We start from the raw sequence: 23,513 nt of genomic DNA, 5'->3' as shown, positions 1-23,513 counted from the left end.
CTGATCTGGCACTTTGCTGTGCACTGTGTCAGATCAGATATCTGACATGCACTCCTGGAGGCTTCCCGGGGCCTGCTCTGAGCAGGCGCTGTGAAGCCACCTCCCTGCAGGACCCGGATGCAGCCCCGTGGCCATTTTGGATCCGGCCTTGCTGCAGGGAGGAGGAGGTAAGAGACCCTCGGAGCAACGTGATCACATCGCGTTGCTCCGGGGGTCTCAGGGAAGCACGCAGGGAACCCCCTCCCTGCGTGTTGCTTCCCTATACGGCCGGAACACTGCGATCATGTTTGATCGCAGTGTGCCGGGGGTTAATGTGCCGGGGGCGGTCCGTGACTGCTCCTGGCATGTAGTGCCGGATGTCAGCTGCGATAGTCAGCTGACACCCGGCCGCGGTCGGCCGCGCTCCCCCTGATTGCATATGACGTACTATCCCGTCGGTGGTCATACGGGCCCACCCCACCTCGACGGGATAGTACGTCTAATGTCAGAAAGGGGTTAACCCATTCGGCGAACATCGTAAAAAAATAAAAAACAAGGCAAAAAACTATGCTTTCATCACACCGCAGAACAAAAAGTGGAATAAAGCACGATCAAAAAGACAAATGTAAATAATAAAGGTATTTCGGAAAACATCATCTTGTCCCACAAAAAAAACAAGCCGCCATACAGCTCCATCAGTTGAAAAAATAAAAGTTAAAGCTCTCAGAAAACAGTGATGCAAAAATATATATTAAAAGGGCTAAAACATAAAATATATAAATGTGGTATTGCTGTAATCATAAAAAAAACAATTCCTGAATTGTTGTTTTTTGTTTATTCTCTTTCCCAAAAATCGCAATAAAAAGTGATAAAAAAAAAAGTCATGTGCCTGAAAACAGTACCAATAAAAAAGTCAACTTGTTCAGCAAAAATCAAGCCCTCACATGATTGTCGGCAAAAACATTGAAAAATTACAGCTTTTAAAATACGGCGATGCAAAAAAAATAGTTTTTGCAAAAAATTAAAGCTTCACTAGTGTGACAGCAGCCAAACAGAAAAAAACAGTATAAATCTGGTATCATTACAATAGTACCAATCAGAAGAATAAAAGTCATCTAATCACTTATACCGTACAAGAAACAGCATAAAAAATAAATAAAACCAATTCTTCACCTACTGTCGATTTGTTCATTCTGCCTCCCAAAGATCGCAGTAATGCTCAACGCACTTTTAACCTGCGTTCTGTGCTGAGCACTTACACCGAGGTTTCCGTGGAACCCCTTTCTGTATAAATCTCGGAAATATGTGATTCAGTCAGAACCCCCGGCGGAAGATTCCCTATAGTGAGGCAAATGGAGGCACTGTGGACGACATCTGACCTGTGATCTGGCGGTGTCTGTTTTTTTTAGGAATGCATAAAAGTGCCACTGGCCACAGTTTTGTGCACTTATGAAAAGAAGGCCAGACGGAGTCCAGTGTAACTCTGCTGCCTCATTTAGTGAATGGATCCCTCCTTGAGGTTTGATCTGAATTACGTCACTAGGAAATTGAGATGGAAACCCTGATGTAAGTGGCTCAGCGTAGAGAGCTGGATAATCTACTCAATCCACAAAAAAATCAAGTCCCCAGTGAGGTCTGTCATCAACAGAGATATAGGGCGCTTCTACATTACTAATAGTATACAGGCTGTGGAAAAGAGAAAAGACTCCTCACCTCCTAAAAGAAATGCAGCAAATTCTAGGCTCCCAAATCCAAATGCTCCCTTTTGAGCTCCACAGTATGCCTAAACCACATTTAGCATCCACATATTTGGCATTTCTATACTCCTACAAACAAGGAGTAAATAGTTCACCAATAAAAGTATCAATTTTTATTAAATCGTAACAAGAACAGGCAAACATATAATACATGTATAAGAACAAGATAAATAGTGGATAGACTCAGGTATGAAGTCCACACGTTAGTGTAGGGGCAGGGTGAGTACCGTATTTTTCGGACTATAAGACGCACCGGACCATAAGGCGCACCCCAAATTTGGGGTGAAAATTGCAGAAAAAAAGATTTTTTATAAGATGGGGTCCGTCTTATTGTCCGAATTTACAGTATCTTACCTGAGGGCTGGCGGTGGCAGAGCAGGGTCACAGGAGGCATGATGTCGGCAGAGGTGGGGTGATGCGGTACAGCGTGCACCTGAGCAGGGTCCCTTCCTGCTTAGGTGGGCGACGCCACGGCCTGGTGTCCATGGGAGGGTTGCAGCAGTGGTTACCGGCAGAGGTGCTGGGATGAGGAAGTGCAGTGAGAGGTATGGCGTGAGAGGGGTCCCTTTCCCCGGTGAGGTGATGCAGCAGCCCGGTAATGCAGCAGAGCCGGGTGAATCCTATTGTTATCGGTGGTGGCGGCCATGCTGCTGAATCACCTCACCGGGGAAAGGGACCCCGCTCACTGCGCCTCCTCATCACTGCGCCTCCTCATCGCCGCACCTCTGCCGCCACGGTAAGCCTGCACTGCGACTATTAGACGCACCCCCCATTTTCCCCCCTTTTTTTGGGGGAAAAAGTGCGTCTTGTAGTTCGAAAAATACGGTATATCACCTAAAAATACAATAAATGTAATAAAGTGCTAGTGCTTCAATAATACTGGCCTGTACTAGTAGATGCAAAATGCAGATATACTTATTTCAAAACTAAACAGCAAATAGATGACTAATCAATGTAACAGCCATGATTATTTGTCAATGTGACCTGCGTTGTAGCATTGCATAGTAAAGGAATGCATATATTGTGACAACAAGCATTTTATGTAAACTATCCAGATGTCTATTTTCAGTAAGCCAGGAGGCATAAACTTATTTATATGTAGACTTTTGAATTTGTAGGTTTCTTTCTTCGGTTAATCAAGAATCTGAAATGTTAACTCATCTTGTAGGTTAAAGATTTAGATTTGTTAATTGATGAATTGTTATTTACCTCGTATATCAGCTCCTACAGTTTATTGTACAGTTTCTTTGCAATACGAGGACGCAAGGTCACTATACAATGATGTTTGCTGATCTATTATTTATATTACACAATATACAAGGTCATGCAGTTAATTGACTTGCAAACATTGACAAATTATAAATATTAAAAATGCGATTTAAACTAATCACATCTTCCTCTTGACCACTGGATGCTGGCTTGAAGGACAACAATTGTGAGCTATATAAAGGGGATATGCCTCTTTAAAGTATATCTAAGACATTTAAAGATTCAGAGAACCATCTTTATTCTCATTTGCACAAGGAAAGACTAGAAGCAATGGGATGGAACTAAATGGGACAGATTTAATATTAGAAAAAACTTTTTGACTGTGAGGGTGATCAATGAGTGGAACAGGCTGCCATGAGATGTGGTGAGTTCTCCTTCCATGCAAGTCTTCAAACAGAGGCTGGACAGACATCTGTCTGGGATGATTTAGTGACTACTGCTTTGAGCAGGGTGTTGCACCAGATGACCCAGGAGGTCCCTTCCAACTCTACCATTCTATGATTTTATGACAGCAGCCAAGACATCATTGTTTCATCATGAGGGACAAAGATTTGACATTCTACAGGATGCCAGCTTAGGGGACCACGGCCCCAGCTGAAAGAATACAGCTCTGCTCCATTGACAATCACTGAACCCATGAATACCTTTGGGGTAGTCAGAATTTGTATCCACCGGTCACCTGAGGTTCATGGATACGTTTGGGAAAGAGAGAATTGGGACCCATCGGTCACCTAACTCCATGGAGATATTCCCAGAAGCCAGGTTGTGACCCTCCAGTCACCTGGCCTTGTAACTCAATGGACTGTCCGCTTCCTAAGCTTGTCATTACCGCCTCTCTGTGCGTGCCACAGGTGGGGGTAGTCGACCCTGGATGCTCTTTAGTTAGTTATGCCATCCTGTTTTACCATCACACTGTGTTGTCTGAGTAGTATTACGCCCACGCTAAAAAGAGAGCTAGTGTTTAGTGGGATGAGCCCTGGTCCACGCGGTTTTAGCTAGCAGACTAGAGCACCTGATGCCACCTGTGTCTCCACATCATCTAAAGACAATACTGCACAGAACACCAAGTCACATACTATTACCCATATCTTCCCCTGTGGGATACCATACCAGCAATCCCAAATCGTGTTTTGCATGGGCATACTCAGAGGGCTGTGACGTATCAGGGCTAGCCATATATACAGGTGCTTCTCACAAAATTTAAATATTAAAAAGTTAATTTATTTTAGTTCTTCAATACAAAAAGTGAAACTTGTATTATATAGAGTCATTACAAACAGTGATCTATTTCAAGTGTTTATTTCTGTTAATGTTGCTGTTAACCATTTATATGATAGTCATTATTGACAGCAGCATCTAAGGGGTTAAACAGATATGGACGGTGCCAACACTGATCGTGGCTAATGCAGCAAGTTGTCAGCTATAGTGTACAGCCGACAGCTGCTGGATTGTCACCTGTATGGGGATGTTATTCTCTTATAGCTCAGGTCAGAAAAAAAGACATATTGGCGGTCATTAAGGGGTTAAACCAGGTATTGGTACTTTTGGCAGTGTGGACAGTTGCCAAGTCCTGTTGAAGAATTAAATATCCATCTCCAAAAAGCTTGTCGGCTGAGGGAAGAGTGAAGTGCTCTAAAATTTCCTGGTAGATGGCTGTGCTAACTTTGGTCTTGATAAAACACAGTGGACCTACACCAGCAGATGACGTAGCTCCCCAGCGTCCAGATGTTAAGGCCCCGTCACACTTAGCGACGCTAAAGCGATCCCGACAACGATACGACCTGTCAGGGATCGTTGCTGCGTCGCTATGTGGTCGCTGGTGAGATGTCAAACAGTGAGATCTTCCCAACGACGCAGCAGCGATGCGGCGACCTGTAGCGACCTGTACAACGATGTCACATGGCAGCTATTATGACGATTCAGAGGGACGTCCTGTGTGACGAGGTCGTTGGTAAGGTGTCAAACACAGCGATGTGTGCTACCCAGCGGGACCTCAACGATCAAAAAAAAGGTCCAGGCCATTCCGACACGACCAGCGATCTCACAGCAGGGGCCTGGTCGCTGCTACATGTCAAACATAGCGAGATCGCTACTGAGGTCGCTGTTGCGTCACAAAACTTGTGACTCAGCAGCGATCTCGCTAGCGACCTCGCTTAGTGTGACGGGGGCTTTACAGCATACAACACCACTATGTCTATTTATCTTGCGGAGACGCTCAGTCTCCGCGAGATAAATATCACCAGTGCAATGTATTGGGCGCGGTGATTCTGCACGGTTCAGTGAACACATGTGGATTCACTATGTTAAAAAGCCGGCAGCGCTGTGGATGGAGCGAACATGTGCTGCATCCAAAGTGCTGCCGATTACTGACCATGGGGATGTGGTTATTGATATTCTTGTCAATAACCACAATGTGGCAAAATCTCCAGATTTTTTCAAGGCAGGCAGACAAAAACGGTATTGTTACCCATGTGGCGATTGCCTGGCGTGTAAAACTTGATACGTGCCACATCATTCAGATCAGCGGATGGACTTTGAGAATTTAAAATTACAGATTACAGAACATGTAATACAATTCATGTTATGTACTATGCCATATGCACATGCAAACTTATTTATGTTGGCCTCACATCATGTGAAAAAGAATGGGGAGTTTAACAATCAATCTAATATGTAAAACAGCAAGGTAAACTTGTGTATAAAGATTTAAAACATAATCTTTAATTTAGACTAATAAAAGAACCCTGAAGGCTCGTGATTCCACCAACATAAATATAAATAGCAAGTATAATACCACACAATTCACATACTGACAAGCACTGTTTGCCCCTCTGCTTATCCCCAACTTGTGGGGTTGAAATGCTTTTATGAAATAAAAACTTGTACTATTTTGTCTTCAATACCTGCAGTGTGCCGCTTTTTCGCCTCAAATCATCAGCACTAATGCCCTTCTAGAATATCCTCCTTCCTGATATAGAAGTTGTAAGATTGCTGTTATATATATATATTTTTCATTCCGTTTTTGGGTTCGTAAATACAGGTCTGAAGAACCTGTTACCTGTAGGGGATAAAATGATCTTAAAGGGAACCTGTCACCCCCCCAGGCGTTTTTAACTAAAAGAGCCACCTTGTGCAGCACTACTGGTGCATTCTGTCAAGGTGGCTCTTTTAGTTGTGGTCCCTGCCAATGCTGAACTATTCGTTTTAGAATTTATCTTTTCTACCCTGTAGTTTGTCAGGGGGCATGTCTTTTCCCCCCCTGACACAAATGCCTCCCAGCCATCACTCAGGGCCTCTGCACGCCGCCTCCACTTCCTTCATTAACGCCCCTGGCGCCTGCGCTGTAACTTCCCCTCATGTGATGGGAGTCGAAGGGCAGCGCAAATAGCGCATGCCCGAAAAAAAAAAAGCTTACAGTGCAGGCGCCGGGGACGTTAATGAAGGAAGTGGAGGCGGCGGCCCTGAGTGATGGCTGGGAGGCGTTTGTGTCAGGGGGGAAAATACATGCCCCCCGACAGACTACAAGTAGGAAAGGCAAATTCTAAAAACATAGTTCAGGGATGGCAGGAACCCCAACTAAAAGAGCCACCTTAACAGAATGCAGCATTAGTGCTGCAGAAGATGCCTCTTTCAGTTAATAACGCCTTGGGGCCCCTTTAAGGTTCCCTTTAAGTACTGTCGTTTGAATTTGGCATCTTTTCCTCAGTTTATGTTTCAAATATGCATACCAGGTTATAGTACATCGCAAGTTTACATACTCCCCCTTTTTCTCAGGCCGGAAGTGACGCTTGCGGCCACACGGGCATATACCGGATGTGACGGCTAACCAGAGATTGCGTTGTTCGTGGTTTCTCTGAGACCAGAAGTTGTGCTTGCGTGCCACCGTTGTGTTCCACACAGGGGCGCACCGGATGTGACGGCCTGAATTTCATATGGCGTTCTATTTAAAGGCACCTTGGATACACGTGGCAAGCCCGCTCCTTCACAGTGTTGCGTGATAGATATCGCACACTTTTTCCCCGCATTTTATTGAATAGCTTTTCTCCCCTGATGATCAAGCAGAGAGAAACGCATTGGGAGATATACCTTGGGGACAAGTCTGTTATGGTCCTGAATAAATCCAAGTAATAGGGTATTGTACGGACATTAGAGGCCTCCCCCTATAAATGTGGATATTTTGGACCTTTTTTGCCGTTTCCAGTGAAGGAAGGAAGGAACAACGTCGGGTGCACGACGTTTTGGTAGGGTGCATCTTTGCAGTTATTCCAACCATGCTTTATGTTTTGCAGCACTCTGTATGTGAATTGTGTGGTATTATACTTGCTATTTATATTTATGCTGGTGGAATCACGAGCCTTCAGGGTTCTTTTATTAGTCTAAATTAACCCCTTAAGCCCCGAGGGTGGTTTGCACGTTAATGACCGGGCCAATTTTTACAATTCTGACCACTGTCCCTTTATGAGGTTATAACTCTGGAACGCTTCAACAGATCTTAGCGACTCTGACATTGTTTTCTCGTGACATATTGTACTTCATGATAGTGGTAAAATTTCTTCGATATAACTTGCGTTTATTTGTGAACAAAACGGAAATTTGGCGAAAATTTTGAAAATTTCGCAATTTTCCAACTTTTAATTTTTATGCCCTTAAATCACAGAGATATGTCACGCAAAATACTTAATAAGTAACAATTCCCACATGTCTACTTTACATCAGCACAATTTTGGAACAACATTTTTTTTTTGTTAGGGAGTTATAAGGGTTAAAAGTTGACCAGAAATTTCTCATTTTTACAACACCATTTTTTTTTTAGGGACCACATCTCATTTGAAGTCATTTTGAGGGGTCTATATGATAGAAAATACCCAAGTGTGACACCATTCTAAAAACTGCACCCCTCAAGGTGCTCAAAACCACATTCAAGAAGTTTATTAACCCTTCAGGTGTTTCACAGGAATTTTTGGAATGTTTAAATAAAAATGAACATTTAACTTTTTTTCACACAAAATTTATTTCAGCTCCAATTTGTTTTATTTTACCAAGGGTAACAGGAGAAAATGGACCCCAAAAGTTGTTGTACAATTTGTCCTGAGTACGCTGATACCCCATATGTGGGGGTAAACCACTGTTTGGGCGCATGGCAGAGCTCGGAAGGAAAGGAGCGCCATTTGACTTTTCAATGCAAAATTGACTGGAATTGAGATGGGACGCCATGTTGCGTTTGGAGAGCCCCTGATGTGCCTAAACATTGAAACCCCCCACAAGTGACACCATTTTGGAAAGTAGACCCCCTAAGGAACTTATCTAGATTTGTGGTGAGCACTTTGACCCACCAAGTGCTTCACAAAAGTTTATAATGCAGAGCCGTAAAAATAAAAAATCATTTTTTCACAAAAATGATCTTTTCTCTCCCAATTTTTTATTTTCCCAAGGGTAAGAGAAGAATTTGGACCCCAAAAATTGTTGTGCAATTTGTCCTGAGTACGCTGATACCCCATATGTGGGTGTAAACCACTGTTTGGGCGCATGGCAGAGCTCGGAAGGGAAGGAGCGCCGTTTGACTTTTCAATGCAAAATTGACTGGAATTGAGATGGGACACCGTGTCGCGTTTGGAAAGCCCCCAACGTGCCTAAACATTAAACCCCCCCACAAGTGACACCATTTTGGAAAGTAGACCCCCTAAAGAACTTATCTAGATGTGTTTTGAGAGCTTTGAACCACCAAGTCTTTCACTACAGTTTATAACGCAGAGCTGTGAAAATATAAATTCTTTTTTTTTTTTCTTCACATAAATGATTTTTTTAGCCCCCAGTTTTGTATTTTCACAAGGGTAAAAGGATAAATTGGACCCCAATAGTTGTTGTCCAATTTGTCCTGAGTACGCTGATACCCCTTATGTGGGAGGAACCACTGTTTAAGCGCATGGCAGAACTCGGAAGGGAAGGAACGCCATTTGGAATGCAGACTTAGATGGATTGGTCTGCAGGCGTCACGTTGCATTTGCAGAGCCCCTGATGTAACTAAACAGTAGAAACCCCCCACAAGTGACCCCATATTGGAAACTAGACCTCCCAAGGAACTTATCTAGATGTGTTGTGAGAACTTTGAACCCCCAAGTGTTTCACTACAGTTTACAACGCAGAGCCGTGAAAATAAAAAATCTTTTTTTTTTCCCACAAAAATGATTTTTAGCCCCCCAAATTTTTATTTTCCCAAGGATAACAAGAGAACTTGGACCCCAAAAGTTGTTGTCCAATTTGTCCCGAGTACGCTGATACCCCATATGTTGGGGTAAACCCCTGTTTGGGCGCACGGGAGAGCTCAGAAGGGAAGGAGCACTGTTTTACTTTTTCAACGCAGAATTGGCTGGAATTGAGTTCGGACGCCATGTCGCGTTTGGAGAGCCCCTGATGTGCCTGAACAGTGGAAACTCCCCAATTCTACCTGAAACCCTAATCCAAACACACCCCTAACCCTAATCCCAAGGGTAACCCTAACCACACCCCTAACCCTGACACACCCCTAACTCTAATCCCAACCGCTAATGTAATCCAAACCCTAACCCTAACTTTAGCCCCAACCCTAACCCTAACTTTAGCTCCAACCCTAGCCCCAACCCTAACCCTAGCCCTAACCCTAGCCCTAACTCTAATGGGAAAATGGAAATAAATACATTTTTTTAATTTTCCCTAACTAAGAGGGAGATGAAGGGGGGTTTGAATTACTTTTATAGCGTTTTTTATAGCGGATTTTTATGATTGGCAGCTGTCACACACTAAGACACGCTTTTTATAGCAAAAAAGTTCTTGCGTCTCCACATTTTGAGACCTATAATTTTTCTATATTTTGGTCCACAGAGTCATGTGAGGTCTTGTTTTTTGCGGGACGAGTTGACGTTTTTATTGGTAACATTTTCGGACGCGTGACCGTTTTTGATCCGCTTTTTATTCCGATTTTTGTGAGGCAGAATGACCAAAAACCAGCTATTCATGAATTTCTTTTGGGGGAGGCGTTTATACCGTTCCACGTTTGGTAAAATTGATAAAGCAGTTTTATTCTTCGGGTCAGTACGATTACAGAGATACCTCATTTATATCATTTTCTTATGTTTTGGCGCTTTTATACAATAAAAGCTATTTTATAGAAAAAATAATTATTTTCGCATCGCTTTATTCTGAGGACTATAACTTTTTTATTTTTTTGCTTATGATGCTGTATGGCAGCTCGTTTTTTGCGGGACAAGATGACGTTTTCAGCGGTACCATGCTTATTTATATCCGTCTTTTTGATCGCGTGTTATTCCACTTTTTGTTCGGCGGTATGATAATAAAGCGTTGTTTTTTGCCTTTTTTTTCTTACGGTGTTCACTGAAGGGGTTAACTAGTGGGACAGTTTTATAGGTTGGGTCGTTAAGGACGCGGCGATACTAAATATGTGTACTTTTATTGTTTTTTTATTATTTAGATAAAGAAATGTATTTATGGGAATATTTTTTTTTTCTTTATTTAGGGTTTTTTTTTTTTTTTTAGCACATGTGGAATTTTTTATTTTTTTTTTAAATATTTTTACTTTATCCCAGGGGGGGGGGGGGACATCACAGATTGCTGATCTGACAGTTTGCACAGCACTCTGTCAGATCAGCGATCTGACTTACAGCGCTGCAGGCTTACCAGCGCCTGCCCTGGACCCAGAAGTAGTCCCTGCAGGACCCGGATGCAGCCCCGCGGCCATTTTGGATCCGGGGCCTGCAGGGATAGGAGGTAAGAGACGCTCGGAGCAACGCGATCACATCGCGTTGCTCCGGGGGTCTCAGGGAAGCACGCAGGGAGCCCCCTCCCTGCGCGATGCTTCCCTATACCGCCGGAACACTGCGATCATGTGTCATTGCAGTGTGCCGGGGGTTAATGTGCCGGGGGCGGTCCGTGACCGCTCCTGGCACATAGTGCCGGATGTCAGCTGCGATAGTCAGCTGACACCCGGCCACGATCGGCCGCGTTCCCCCCGTGAGCACGGCCGATCGCATATGACATACTATCCCGTCGGTGGTCATACGGGCCCACCCCACCTCGACGGGATAGTACGTCATATGGGATTAAGGGGTTAAAGGTTATGTTTTAAATAATTCTTTATACACAAGTTTACCTTGCTCTTTTACACTCACATCATGTGAATTACATGTAAGAACTTGTGAACACGTGAGGGACATTATGGCCACCTGTCATGTGGATGATGTGAGTACTTTAACCCTGCTGTGGAACCATGGGGTCATATAGACCTCAGCGCTGAATAAAATGAAATATTTCTAAAACTGGACTATCTCAGACATTGACCTTCTATGTATTTTCAAGTAACATATTTCTGCTTATGCTGATGATATTTTGAATTTGTTCTTCAATTTTGTTTTAAAGTTATTTTCAATTTTCTGTGTTTGGGACTCTATTGACCCCATAGTACCTTTATTGTCTGACATTTTTTTTTTAATATATATATTTTCTGTTTATTCACAGGTTTTGTAATATAATTGTAAATAAACAATGGCTAGACGAACTGTGATGACTCCTGATGAAATATTGGCAGCTTTTGATGCTTCTAGTGATGTCGATACTGATAATGAACGTAATTTGGAAGATAATTTGAGCTGGGTCGAAAGTGACACATATCAAATGTGCAGCTTGTACAGCACTGCTAGATAAACGAATCGGTGACCAATGAGGGTCTTTTATGGAATGATTGACAGCGCTGTGGTGAATGCGTATGTTATTTTTATTGCAAATGTACAGAATTATGCATCTAAGAATTTGGACAAACGCAATAAGTTTCTGAAGGAAGTCGCAGTTGCACTGATTACTCCATATGCGAGTCAGCGATTGGATGAGCATCAAACGCCAAAGGATGTCAAGCAAATCATCCGCAGCTGTGGAATTTTGCAGGCACCATCAGACGTTCCAAGTGACACCAGCCGTGTTGCAGGACAGCGCAAACGGTGCTATGTTTGTCCTCAATCGAAGCACAAAAAGACGAGATTTGTTTGCAATGACTGCAAGAAGTTCATTTGTGAAGATCATGGCACTATGACGTGCAGTGAATTCAAAGGCTAAATTTATTGCCAGATCATTCGTTGTCATTATGTATTTACTAAAATCCAGACAGTTGCAGTTATTGTGCATTTTCTTTTATTGAATTTGAATACTTTCAGTTATTAGTAAAGCATTTTGGTATACATTTCAGTTAGTGTTTGATGATGACAAATCACTTCAAAGTTATGTTTGATTTCATAACTTGATTATTCTGAACAGCCAGCATGTTAATTTTAAAGAAATATCTCGATTTTGAGCCTGGAGTCATATAGACCCCATGGTACCAAAGCAGTGATGTTTTTCATGGTTTAACATCAGGGTTAAAGACAATTCTCAGGCATTTTAATACATTCAAAAACTAACCCTAATTACAGTATATACTCGAGTATAAGCCGACCAGAGTATAAGCAGAGACCCCTAATTTTGCCACAAAAAACTGGGAAAACGTAATGACTCAAGTATAAGCCTAGAGTGGAAAATGCAGCAGCTACCGGTAAAAAAAAAAAAAAAAATAGATACCAATAAAAGTAAAATTAATTGAGACATCAGTAGGGTAAGTATTTTTGAATATCCATATTGAATCAGGAGCCCCATATAATGCTCCATACAGTTCATGATTGGCCCCATAAGATGCTCCATATTACAATATGCCCCATACAATGCTGCACAAATGCTGATTATGGCCCCATAAGATGCTCCATACAGACATTTGCCCCATATAATGCTGCACAAATGCTGATTATGGACCTATAAGATGCTCCATACAGACATTTGCCCCATAGAATGCTGCACAAATGCTGATTATGGCCCCATAAGATGCTCCATACAGATATTTGCCCCATATAATGCTCCAGAAATGCTGATTATGGCCCCATAAGATGCTCCACAGACACATTTGCCCCATATGCTATTGTTGCGATTAAAAAAAAAATCACATACTCACGTCTCATCGCTCAGGCACCCGGCACTTGCTATAGTCCACAGCTTGACGTCGCTCCGTCTTCCTCTGCACCGACGTTCAGGCAGAGGGCGGCGCGCACACTAATCGCATTATCGCGCCCTCTGACCTGAGCGTCACTGCAGAGAAAGACGGAGCGGCGCCCAGTGGTGGAACGCGGACAGGTGAATATCGCGCAATGCCCCCATACTCACCTGCTCCTGGCGCGGTCCCTGCACGTCCCTGGTTCTCCAGGCGCCAGCAGCTTCTTCCTGTGTTGAGCGGTCACATGGTACCGCTCATTACAGTAATGAATATGCGGCTCCACCCCTATGGGAGTGGTCGGGTCCATATTCATTACTGTAATGAGCGGTACCATGTGACCGCTCAACACAGGAAGAAGCTGCCGGCACCCGGAGAACCAGAGAAGTGCAGGGACCGAGCCAGGAGCAGGTGAGTATGACTAGACAGCTGCTGCTCCCCCTGCCCCGCCGACCCCTGGGGATGACTCGAATATTAGCCGAGAGGGGCAATTTCAGCCTAAAAAAAGGGGCTGAAATTCTCGGCTTATACTCGAGTATATACGGTAATTAAAAATCTGGGGTATTGACAATATACAGTAGCGACCAAAAGTTTGATTTTTTTTTTTTTTTTTTTTAAGTGTGATCACTTCTGTTTGGTTGTTGTGATGCCATTTTCCTGGTGATGAATTGAAAGTGAATTAAGTTGTCATCATGCAAGACCTTAATTTTAACCAAAATGCGTAATGCATATAGGTATGGTCATTTGATTAAAGAAAACTGACTGCCAAACGTTTTGCATACACTGTTTATTGATCACAACATAGAGTAATTCATTGCTTACAGTACCATAACTCAGTATTTTGTAGCATAGCCTCTTGCTTTAATTACTGCACCACACTGACGGGGCATTGAAGCCACTAGGGTGTTCGACATCTTGAGGGATCTTGCTCCATTCCATTTGCAAATGTGAAAATAATTCATCTTTACTGCTATGGGCTCCAACTCGTCACCCCAACTCATCCCAAAGGGGCTCTATAGGGTTTAAATCAGGTAATTGGCTTGGCCATTGCAACAGACAAACATTTTTCTTTGCTAACCCATTATTGAATAAATTGGATGTGTGCTTAGAATCATTGTTTTGCAGGAATTTCCAGCCCGTTTACTTTGATTTTACCATGTGGCAGCATTACATTCTCCAGTATATCCTTGTACATGGTAGCATTCATATTTCTAACAATTATATGCAGAGGGCCAATGGCAGATGTAGAAAAGCAGCCCAAACCATATTTCACTGGAGGTGTCTGGTACCTTACATCATTACGTTTTCCAATTGGGCAGTATATATAGTGCTTGCCATCACTACCAAACAGATTGAACTTGGATTCATTCACCACAACACCTTAGACCAATCTGTCTCTTTCCATTGGCTGTGGTCTTTAGCAAACAAGTCGGACCTTAAGTTTCTTTGCAGAGATGAAATGCTTCTTGTCTGGAACTCGTGCATTCAACCCTCCTGCTCTTAGCCATTGCACCACAGTTTGCCAACTCATTTTGACCCCATATTCTTTGTTCATTTTAATTTAATGCAAAATCTGTACAACACTTTTATGGACATCAGATGACTTTTTCTTAATAATGTGTTCAACTTTGGAGAAAGTTTTCCGTGGTCGTCCACTTCTAGGTATGTCAGCTGTTCTCATAACCTTGCTTTTCTTTCATTATTATACGTGACACTTGACTGAGAACAGTTGAATTCCATAGCTACCTCTTTTTTGGCTTTTGCCTGACTTCACTCTCAGAATAATAAGCTTCCTGACATCTGGTGATAAATTTGGCTTGGTCTTTGCACTGTTTTAACCGAGAAACATACAAGCAAAAAAATTTTTAGGCAAAATTTGACTACCCATGACAAAATATGAATAACATTTGGCCCAACAAAAGTTGAAAACGAACACATAAAGGGATAAAACAATGTCAAACACAATTTTCAAACTTACACCTGACAACCATTTGCTTCCGGTTTACTAAAGTCACCGGGAAAATGGCATCACAACAACCAGACAGAAGTAATTACACTTTTTAAGAATAATGTAAAACTTTTGATCTCCACAGTACATACCGGCATAAGGGGAGGAGACATGAAACTTTTATTAGCACAAAAAGAATATACATGGATTACATTATTATTATTTTGGGCATCATGGTAGCAGATGGTCTAAATGAACAATTGAGTTTCGTTCTCTTCTTATAATACTGTGTCTCTGGATTTGGTTTAAAATTGTGTGTGTCTACTATTTTTTAGTTGTCATTTTTAAATTCATAGACCATTGACTATGACAATTCCCTCTTCAAGCATGAATTACCATATATGAATAGGATCCTCTTCCATTGTTGGATTCTTTACATTCTCCGAGAAGGACTTTGGACTGGTGATGTTTTTTTCACCCTCTAATTGTGTCCATGATACAATGTATGTTATGTATCACATGTTTGTTTTTATTAATCTTTGTGTGGCATATATGCAGATTAAATTGTGGCACTGTATATTTAGTTACAGGTATGAATTTACAGTTACCTTTTGCATTTGTTACTTTTGTGTTATTTGTGCTGCTATACACATTTTGCTCTTGTCACGTTAGTGTTAATAGAATTACTCTTGCTAGTAATAGCTCATCTTTTGTATAATTTCACTTATGCTTGTGCTTCAACTCATGTGCAGATCCCTTTAATACCATCACTTTTCCCTTTAATTCCACCCATTCCTTGTGATGGGACTCACTTATGATGTGATGCGATATGATGTGCACCGTTTTTACACATAGTACACTCCTCACTTTATTTATGTATAATCATATGGATCACTAGTAATTGATTAATATCAATACTATACCAAGCATTGTTCTGATCTGGCCTCTATGGGGGCTTGGTACTCCTTAATCTGCACATGAGCTGCCTCTGCCGCTGACATCTTCAGAAAGGGAAGGGCCTGCAAAATGCCCCCCTCCTACCTCCTGAATCAGCGACCCTGGCTCCTGTGACCCCGCTACACCACGGCCACACTTCAGGTAAGCCACCATTGAAATAGATTAAAAAGGCGCAGCACTATTTTATTTACAAGTTTTTACCTCTATTTTCCAACCCAAAATTTGGGGTGTGTCTTATAATTCGGTGCGTCTTACAATCCATAAAATATGATAACGCTTGTTTAAGGGCATATGAATAAACAGTTTGAAAATTGCGACATTCTAAATTTTCTCAAAATTTCTGATATTTTCACAAATAAATGCAAGTAATAAACAAATGTTACCACTATGATGAAGTACAATATGTTAAGAAAAAAACACATCTCAGAATCAGTGGGATCTGTTGAAGCATTCCAGAGTTAGTAACTCATAAAGGGATAGTGGTCAGAATTGTAAAAACTGGCCAGGTCAGGAGGGTGAAAACTGGCTCGGGGAGGGGGGTTTAAATACAGGTATTGAACAGCTTTATCTCACAGGAAGAATCAGCTGTGATCCCCTGCTGTCCTGTCTGTATACTCTTTTCCTTCACCCCCATGCCCAGGAGCTGTGGTATGATAAGACCATGTCCTTGTACAGTCAGACACAGCCATTACACAGTACACAACAGGGGCACATGTATAGGATTATCTCAGCACAGGAACATTATTTTTTTACACACGTTCAATTGTGGAAGTTATTATTCCAAGATCTGTTGATTAAAATGTACTTTGTTAGTGGGAAAAACCCTTTAACAGTGGCGCCTCTTACTGATAGCTGATGACAAGTTCACTTTTTTAGATGCAACAGATATTTTTTAACCAACGCCCTTGAAATTAACAGTTCACAATAAATATGGCTATGCATTAACAACCAAAATGATTGCTTCAACTGATGGGACATTATTGTGCCCAATAAAAGTGAAGCATCACCATTACTTTTACACACACAATTAATTTTTCTGTGCAGCAGTGGAAGAAGAAATGTGCTTGTTCTTTAGCTTATATTCATTTTAAAGACATAGCAAGAAAAAACACTAAGGCTAGGTTCACATTGCGTTAATGTGTGCACGCTAACGGACAGCGTTGCACGGCGAAAATGTCGCAATTAACGCCGTGCAACGGGTCCGTTAGCGCACCCATTGACAGCAATGTGAAGTTTCCCTGTAGCGCATCGCTAGCGCGTGCCTTTTTCGGCTCGCGCTAGCGATGTGCCGTTCTTTTGAAGCGCGCCTCGGACGCTGCTTGCAGCGTCCGCGGCGCGCCCGAGGTCCGTTCCCCGCTCTGGCAGATCGGGGATCTGCGAGAGCGGGCATGTTAGCGCGACCCCTAGCGCGGCCCCTAAATAAACATTGCGTTAGGGCAATCCGTTTAGCGCTAGCGGATTGCGCTAACGCAATGTGAACCTAGCCTAACTGATTGACTTCAACTAGGTAAAGGTGCCACTAATCTGAAGATCCAGGAGTCCGTGCAGCCAGCTATGCATCCACTTTGTGATTGACAGCAGAGTTTCCAGTGTCTGCATTTCACTGCATTGGTTTGTGATAACTGCTAAGCCAGTCCCCATATCTGATCAGCCACAGCTATGGAAATGGGCTAGCCAGTCAGCACCCTTCACACACATCAATGATGAAGGAATAAGGCAAGGATACACATCTCCAAAGAATCTGCACTGAGGAACATTTTATGGAGATTTTTCAATACATAATACTAGAAATCATTTTTTTCACACCATACTTAAATAAATAAATAGAAATGACATTTTTCTTACTGTTTCATTCCCAAATAGAATGTCCACATAAGGCAAGACTTTCATGAGAGGCTCCTTAAAGAATTGACTAATGAAGGGGGCAGAAAGGTTCATGGAAAAGATCTTGTTGTTTTCTGAAGACTGGGTGGCCACTTTGAGGATAGATTCAGGGGAAACAGTCAGGAAAAAACCCTGCAAGAAATAAAAAATGGTGTTAAGTTATTAATCCTTCAGCTGTCCCCAGAAAATGCAAAATAAGGTCTCATTCACGTCTCCTTTCCGTAAGAGTTCAGTGATTTTCATGAATAGAACATGTATCCATTAAAGTCTACGGCGCTGTTCACGTTTGTTTTTCTGCAGACATTCATGGAGATGTGTCTGATTTTTATTGGTATCACAAATGAAAAACATCAATACAAATCTAGGGATCCATGAAAATCAGAGACAACACACGGAGGGTTGGATGGCATAAGTGTGCCATCTGTGATAACATTGTAATCTATAGGAGAAGCTTTGGCATTATTTATCCATACGTGAAAATAACTGATGGTAAGAAGGGACACATGGAGTAAAACCTGAGGAAACTCGGATCCAAACCACTGATGCCGTTTTGTGTGTGTGAAGAAACTCAGCATCTGAATGAGGCCTTATTAAAGTGATAGCACTTACCGAATAAGCTGCAGAGGGAACCCGGCTTCCTGGATCGCGCCAGCCGATCAGCTGTCCGGCTCCACAGCTGCTTGTGTCACAGCTGTGTGACAGTCACACAACATACAGGGAGAGCATGTGTGTTGGGCTGTCCATGCATGTGTTGTGTCTGTCACACAGCTGTGACACATGCAGCTGCGGAGCTGAACAGCTGATCGGCCGGCGCGATCCATGTATCCGGGTTCCCTCTGCAGCTTATTCGGTAAGTGCAGTATAGCTTGCCGAATAATCAGGGACCCGATCAAATTTGCTCAACTCTACTTATGAGCTCATCAAGTTATGATGGAGTTATGTGATAGTAAGGTCACTTTCCCATGGAACATATTTTCTCTTGATCTCCAGCAGTGGCCAATCTGCTGTGTTTTTGCACAACGGTAACTTAGCCTTACAACCTCAACACCACCAGTGAACTTGAATGTAAATAAAATCTAATGCTTTTTGCCAAGTTTAGGTATTCCAAGCAAAGCATGGCACAGATCAAATGGTGTGCCTGACAAGAACACACGTTATCTGCTGACTCAGGATTTCTTACTACGACATACAGAAGCTTCTGCATATGTTAACTGCAGGGCCGGACTGGCCATCTGGAAAATGCCAGAAGGGCCTGTCTGGTCGTGGGCCACCTTGTCTGCTACGTTGTTAAGAGAATCTGTGTTCTCAAGACCCCCATACTGTTAGGAGTTGTGACGGAGGTATCATTAGAAATATTGGTCTTGTAGTAAAATCTTGCTTTCCGCCATGCAAGGTAATATTAGTAATATAACCTATCTAGTGCTTCGGGACGCGGACAGCATGGGCCTGTGTGATTTCAAATGCCAGGGCTGAATTTCAGTCCCAGTCTATACCTGGTTAACTGTCAGAAGACTTTCTTTATGATGTTCAGAACATACATGTAACACCACTACAGGAGGCTTAAGGCCCCGTCTCACATAGCGAGATCGCTGCTGAGTCACAAGTTTTGTGACGCAACAGCGACCTCAGTAGCGACCTTTGACACGTACACCTTTGACACGTACCAGCGACCAGGCCCCTGCTGCGAGATCGCTGGTCGTGTCGGAATGGCCTGGACCTTTTTTGGTCGTTGAGATCCCGCTGACATCGCTGAATCGGTGTGTGTGACACGGATTCAGCGATGTCTTCACTGGTAACCAGGGTAAACATCGGGTTACTAAGCGCAGGGCCGCGCTTAGTAACCCGATGTTTACCCTGGTTACCAGTGTAAAATGTAAAAAAAACAAACAGTACATACTCACCTTCGCATCCCCTGGCGTCCGCTTCCCACACTGACTGAGCGCCGTAAAGTGAAAGTGAAAGCACAGCACAGCGGTGACGGCCGGCGCTCAGTCAGTGCAGGAAGCGGACGCCGGGGGACGCGAATGTAAGTATGTAGTGTTTGTTATTTTACATTTTACACTGGTAACCAGGGTAAACATCGGGTTACTAAGCACTTAGTAACCCGATGTTTACCCTGGTTACCAGGGGACCTCGGCATCGTTGGTCGCTGGAGAGCGGTCTGTGTGACAGCTCCCCAGCGACCACACAGCGACTAAACAGTGACGCTGCAGCGATCAGCATCGTTGTCTGGATCGCTGCAGCGTCGCTGTGTGTGACGGGGCCTTAAGGACCAACAAAGCTTGAGAGCATTATCAGCCTAACCAAGCAATTAAACCCTAATCAGAGGCTGATCAATTAACACAGCAGGGCCTACATCAGGAAACCGCCATGGTGTGGAGGCAGGCTGCCCGTCTAGCTCTCCTTGTCAGAATTATTAGCTGCGTACAGTGGATACACCTTTATCATTAGTAATTACGTTACTATGCCTGGCAAGAATACTTAAGTAATCATGCTTCGTTTGTATTTAACCAAGAAAATCTGTAATATTCATATGGTTCTACGCATTTCAATAAAGCGTCATTTATAAACATCTCTAGTCCTCAAGAATTTCTGAAATAAATAGAGACAAAGAATAAATAAAGAGTAAGATGCATAAAGGGTCCATACACAATAGATAGCATAGCTGTCTCGCTCTCCCGACTCCTCCATATACAGGAGGAGCTACTGTGTATGTAGGAGCGGTGTTCTCTACAAGAGAGCTGCTGACAGACTCATTTGACGGTGGCTTATCTAGAAAAAAAAAAAAACTATCCGAAATCAGACATGATATATTTTCTACACTTAATATCATCTGTCATGGAAGAGTCAGAAAGTCCCTATTAGACCTGTTGGCGGAGTTCGCCAATCCTGGTGAGTTCTGCAACATTAGTCTGCGTATGCCCTCCAATTAACAAGGTAGCAATGAAATAATATGCGTCACTACAGGCCAGTGACATGTGGCTCTCAGCTGTCTGCCAGACCAGTGCATTAGAACATATCTAGGAAGAGCAGGTCTCCGGATGGTGACTTTTGTGGGTAGCCCCGCACAGAACAGCAGATCTGTTATATCTGGCATATAACATAATATATCATTATACTGTCTTAAGGGTTTGAGAGATAAATTAAGTCTGGTAAGCAGATCGGATGGTACTGGCACGCAGAGGGGGTGCTTGAAGCTGGATGCAATATTGTGATAGGAGTGCAGAACGAAGAATACAGAATGGGGGAACAGTGGGAACAAATATTTTGTCCTTTTTTTTCCGATTTCTGTAGGGGGAACCTTTGACAGTCATATTGTAAATGGGGACTCTGGAAGTCACTAATCAGTGGGGCTCAGGTTGGGGCTCATGACCCTCTCAAACAGGGCTGTGGAGTCGGTAAGCCAAACCTCCGACTAAAACTCATCAATTTCCACGACACTGACTCAGACTCCACAGCCCTGCTCTCAAAGTATGACTTGGGAACAACTGCCTTACAAAGTCTATCACTCGGGCCCTCCCAGCTATGCAAAACTCGCAAAGTAAAGGTGCATTTACACTGCATGATTTTTGGGAACAACTCACTTCATATCAATGTCAACCTTCGCCAGTGCAATTATTATCTCGCAATCTATGGTAGCCTTGCTAGCTGCTATCTGGAATACTATATGAACACATACTAACAAGTTTTGTTTGTCTTTTTTTAGATTAATGCGCTAAAGCAAAAAAAAAAAAATACACTTCTGAAAAAAATGTCAACCTGCATATCTCCAACGTTACAGGCCATAATTCATCCCTGTAACTTGTCGGACACTGGCCTATCACTAGAGATGCAGTATATATAAAAAATAAAGAGCCACAGACCAGAGTGGCGATGTTTCTATTGAGAAAATCACAACAATTTTTTCTAATTAGTCCACATTTTTCAATAATCCTTTAATACTGCCATTCGCGTATCCTAAATGCAATAACACATTAAAGGTGTTACGCAGTGAACAATAAGGCTGCTTTCACACATCAGGTTTTTTGTTTCAGGCTAAATCCTGCTCTTCCGAGAAAAACCAGAATCGGAAAGTGACTTGTATTAGCGCTGGATTGCGCCGGATGGCCCAGCGTTCCTTCCGGTTTGATGCCGGATCCGGCTTACATTCGATTCCGGCGTCTGGAAAAAACGTCTACTGTAACGTTTTTTGTCTGCGGCGAAAAAGCCGGAAGGGCCGGATCCGGCCTTTCCGGCTTTTCTCGGCAATGCATGTCTATGGACGCCGGATAGCGCCGGATCCGGCGGCCTGATCCGGCTTTTTACACTGAGCATGCTCAGAAACTATGGGCCTGCCCCCAGGACACATATATAAAGCAATGCCATTGAGGCCTTCACTCATTTCCAGCCATACAGCCAGCCAGAGAGACCACAAGAGACACACCCTGCCAAGACAGAAGAACAAAGGAGCCAGAGAGCGGAGCCAGCTTCACACCTGTCACAGAGGCCTGCAAGCTATAACCTGCCACAGGGGCCTGCAAGCTATAACCTGCCACAGAGCCCAGCCAGCTCTCCTGCCACAGAGGCCTGCCAGCTATAACCTGCCACAGAGCCCAGCCAGCTCTCCTGCCACAGAGGCCTGCCAGCTTTAACCTGCCACAGAGCCCAGCCAGCTCTCCTGCCACAGAGGCCTGCCAGCTATAACCTACCACAGAGCCCAGCCAGCTCTCCTGCCACAGAGGCCTGCCAGCTATAACCTGCTACAGAGGCCTGCCAGCTCTCCTGCCACAGAGCCCAGCCAGCTCTCCTGCCACAGAGGCCTGCCAGCTATAACCTGCCACAGAGGCCTGCCAGCTCTCCTGCCACAGAGGCCTGCCAGCTCTCCTGCCACAGAGGCCTGCCAGCTATAACCTGCCACAGAGGCCTGCCAGCTATAACCTGCCACAGAGCCCAGCCAGCTCTCCTGCCACAGAGGCCTGCTAGCTATAACCTGCCACAGAGCCCAGCCAGCCAAGCCGTACCAGAGCAGCCATGTGTTCTTCTGGGAGCCCTCCTCCCCGTCGGCAACGCACTGAGGTAAATATGTTTTTAACATAATTTAGCTCTCTTGCTCCCTCGCTGTCTTGTGTGTGTGTGTGTGTGTGTGTGGGTGTGTGTCTGTGTGTGGGTGTATGTATGTGTGTGAATGTATGTCTGTGTGTGTGTATTTGTGTATGTATGTGTATATATTAATGTATATTGTATCTTTGTAGGAAGCTGCTGAAGCTACTGCCACAGTCCAAGAGGTGCTCCCCGAAGAAGAGGGAAGGGGTGGAGAAAGACATGGAGAGGGATCACAATTGGTATGTTTCTTTCATGTATTGCGGAACCACAACCTACACTACACACAACACATAACACTTACAGATCGAACACAACACATAAAAAAGTTATCATTATAGATATCACATGGCACACAACACATAGAAAGGCTACCTAAAAGCACATCATTTTTGTTATTTTTCTTCTAGAGTTCGGATTCTGGTGCTCAATCGAGAGGTCCTTCCAGTGGCTCCCAGGGTCGTCGGCGTGAGAGTCGTGGCGGCCGTCGTCGTGTAAGCATTTTTTTTTTGGGGGGGGGAAGGTTTTCTATGTTTGCAATTTTGTGTTAATTTATTTTTCCCTTTTTTATAACAGGTTTCAC

General features: G+C 43.4%; 1 protein-coding gene across 2 annotated transcripts in view; it reads right to left on the bottom strand.

Annotated features, from left to right (window-relative positions):
* The window catches only part of ADK (adenosine kinase), a 511,546-nt gene that overhangs the window by 75,091 nt on the left and 412,942 nt on the right, over positions 1–23,513 (bottom strand). For both annotated transcript variants that reach the window (XM_077250787.1, XM_077250788.1), the window contains exon 7: positions 17,813–17,983. In XM_077250787.1, the coding sequence (XP_077106902.1) occupies positions 17,813–17,983 (171 nt within the window). The remainder of the gene's footprint in view (positions 1–17,812; positions 17,984–23,513) is intronic.

This window comes from Ranitomeya variabilis, chromosome 4, assembly GCF_051348905.1.
Source record: "Ranitomeya variabilis isolate aRanVar5 chromosome 4, aRanVar5.hap1, whole genome shotgun sequence".
NCBI classification, from domain to species: domain Eukaryota; kingdom Metazoa; phylum Chordata; class Amphibia; order Anura; family Dendrobatidae; genus Ranitomeya; species Ranitomeya variabilis.
Note: the sequence above shows the minus strand (reverse complement) of the source record. Positions and strands in the feature narration are given on the sequence as shown.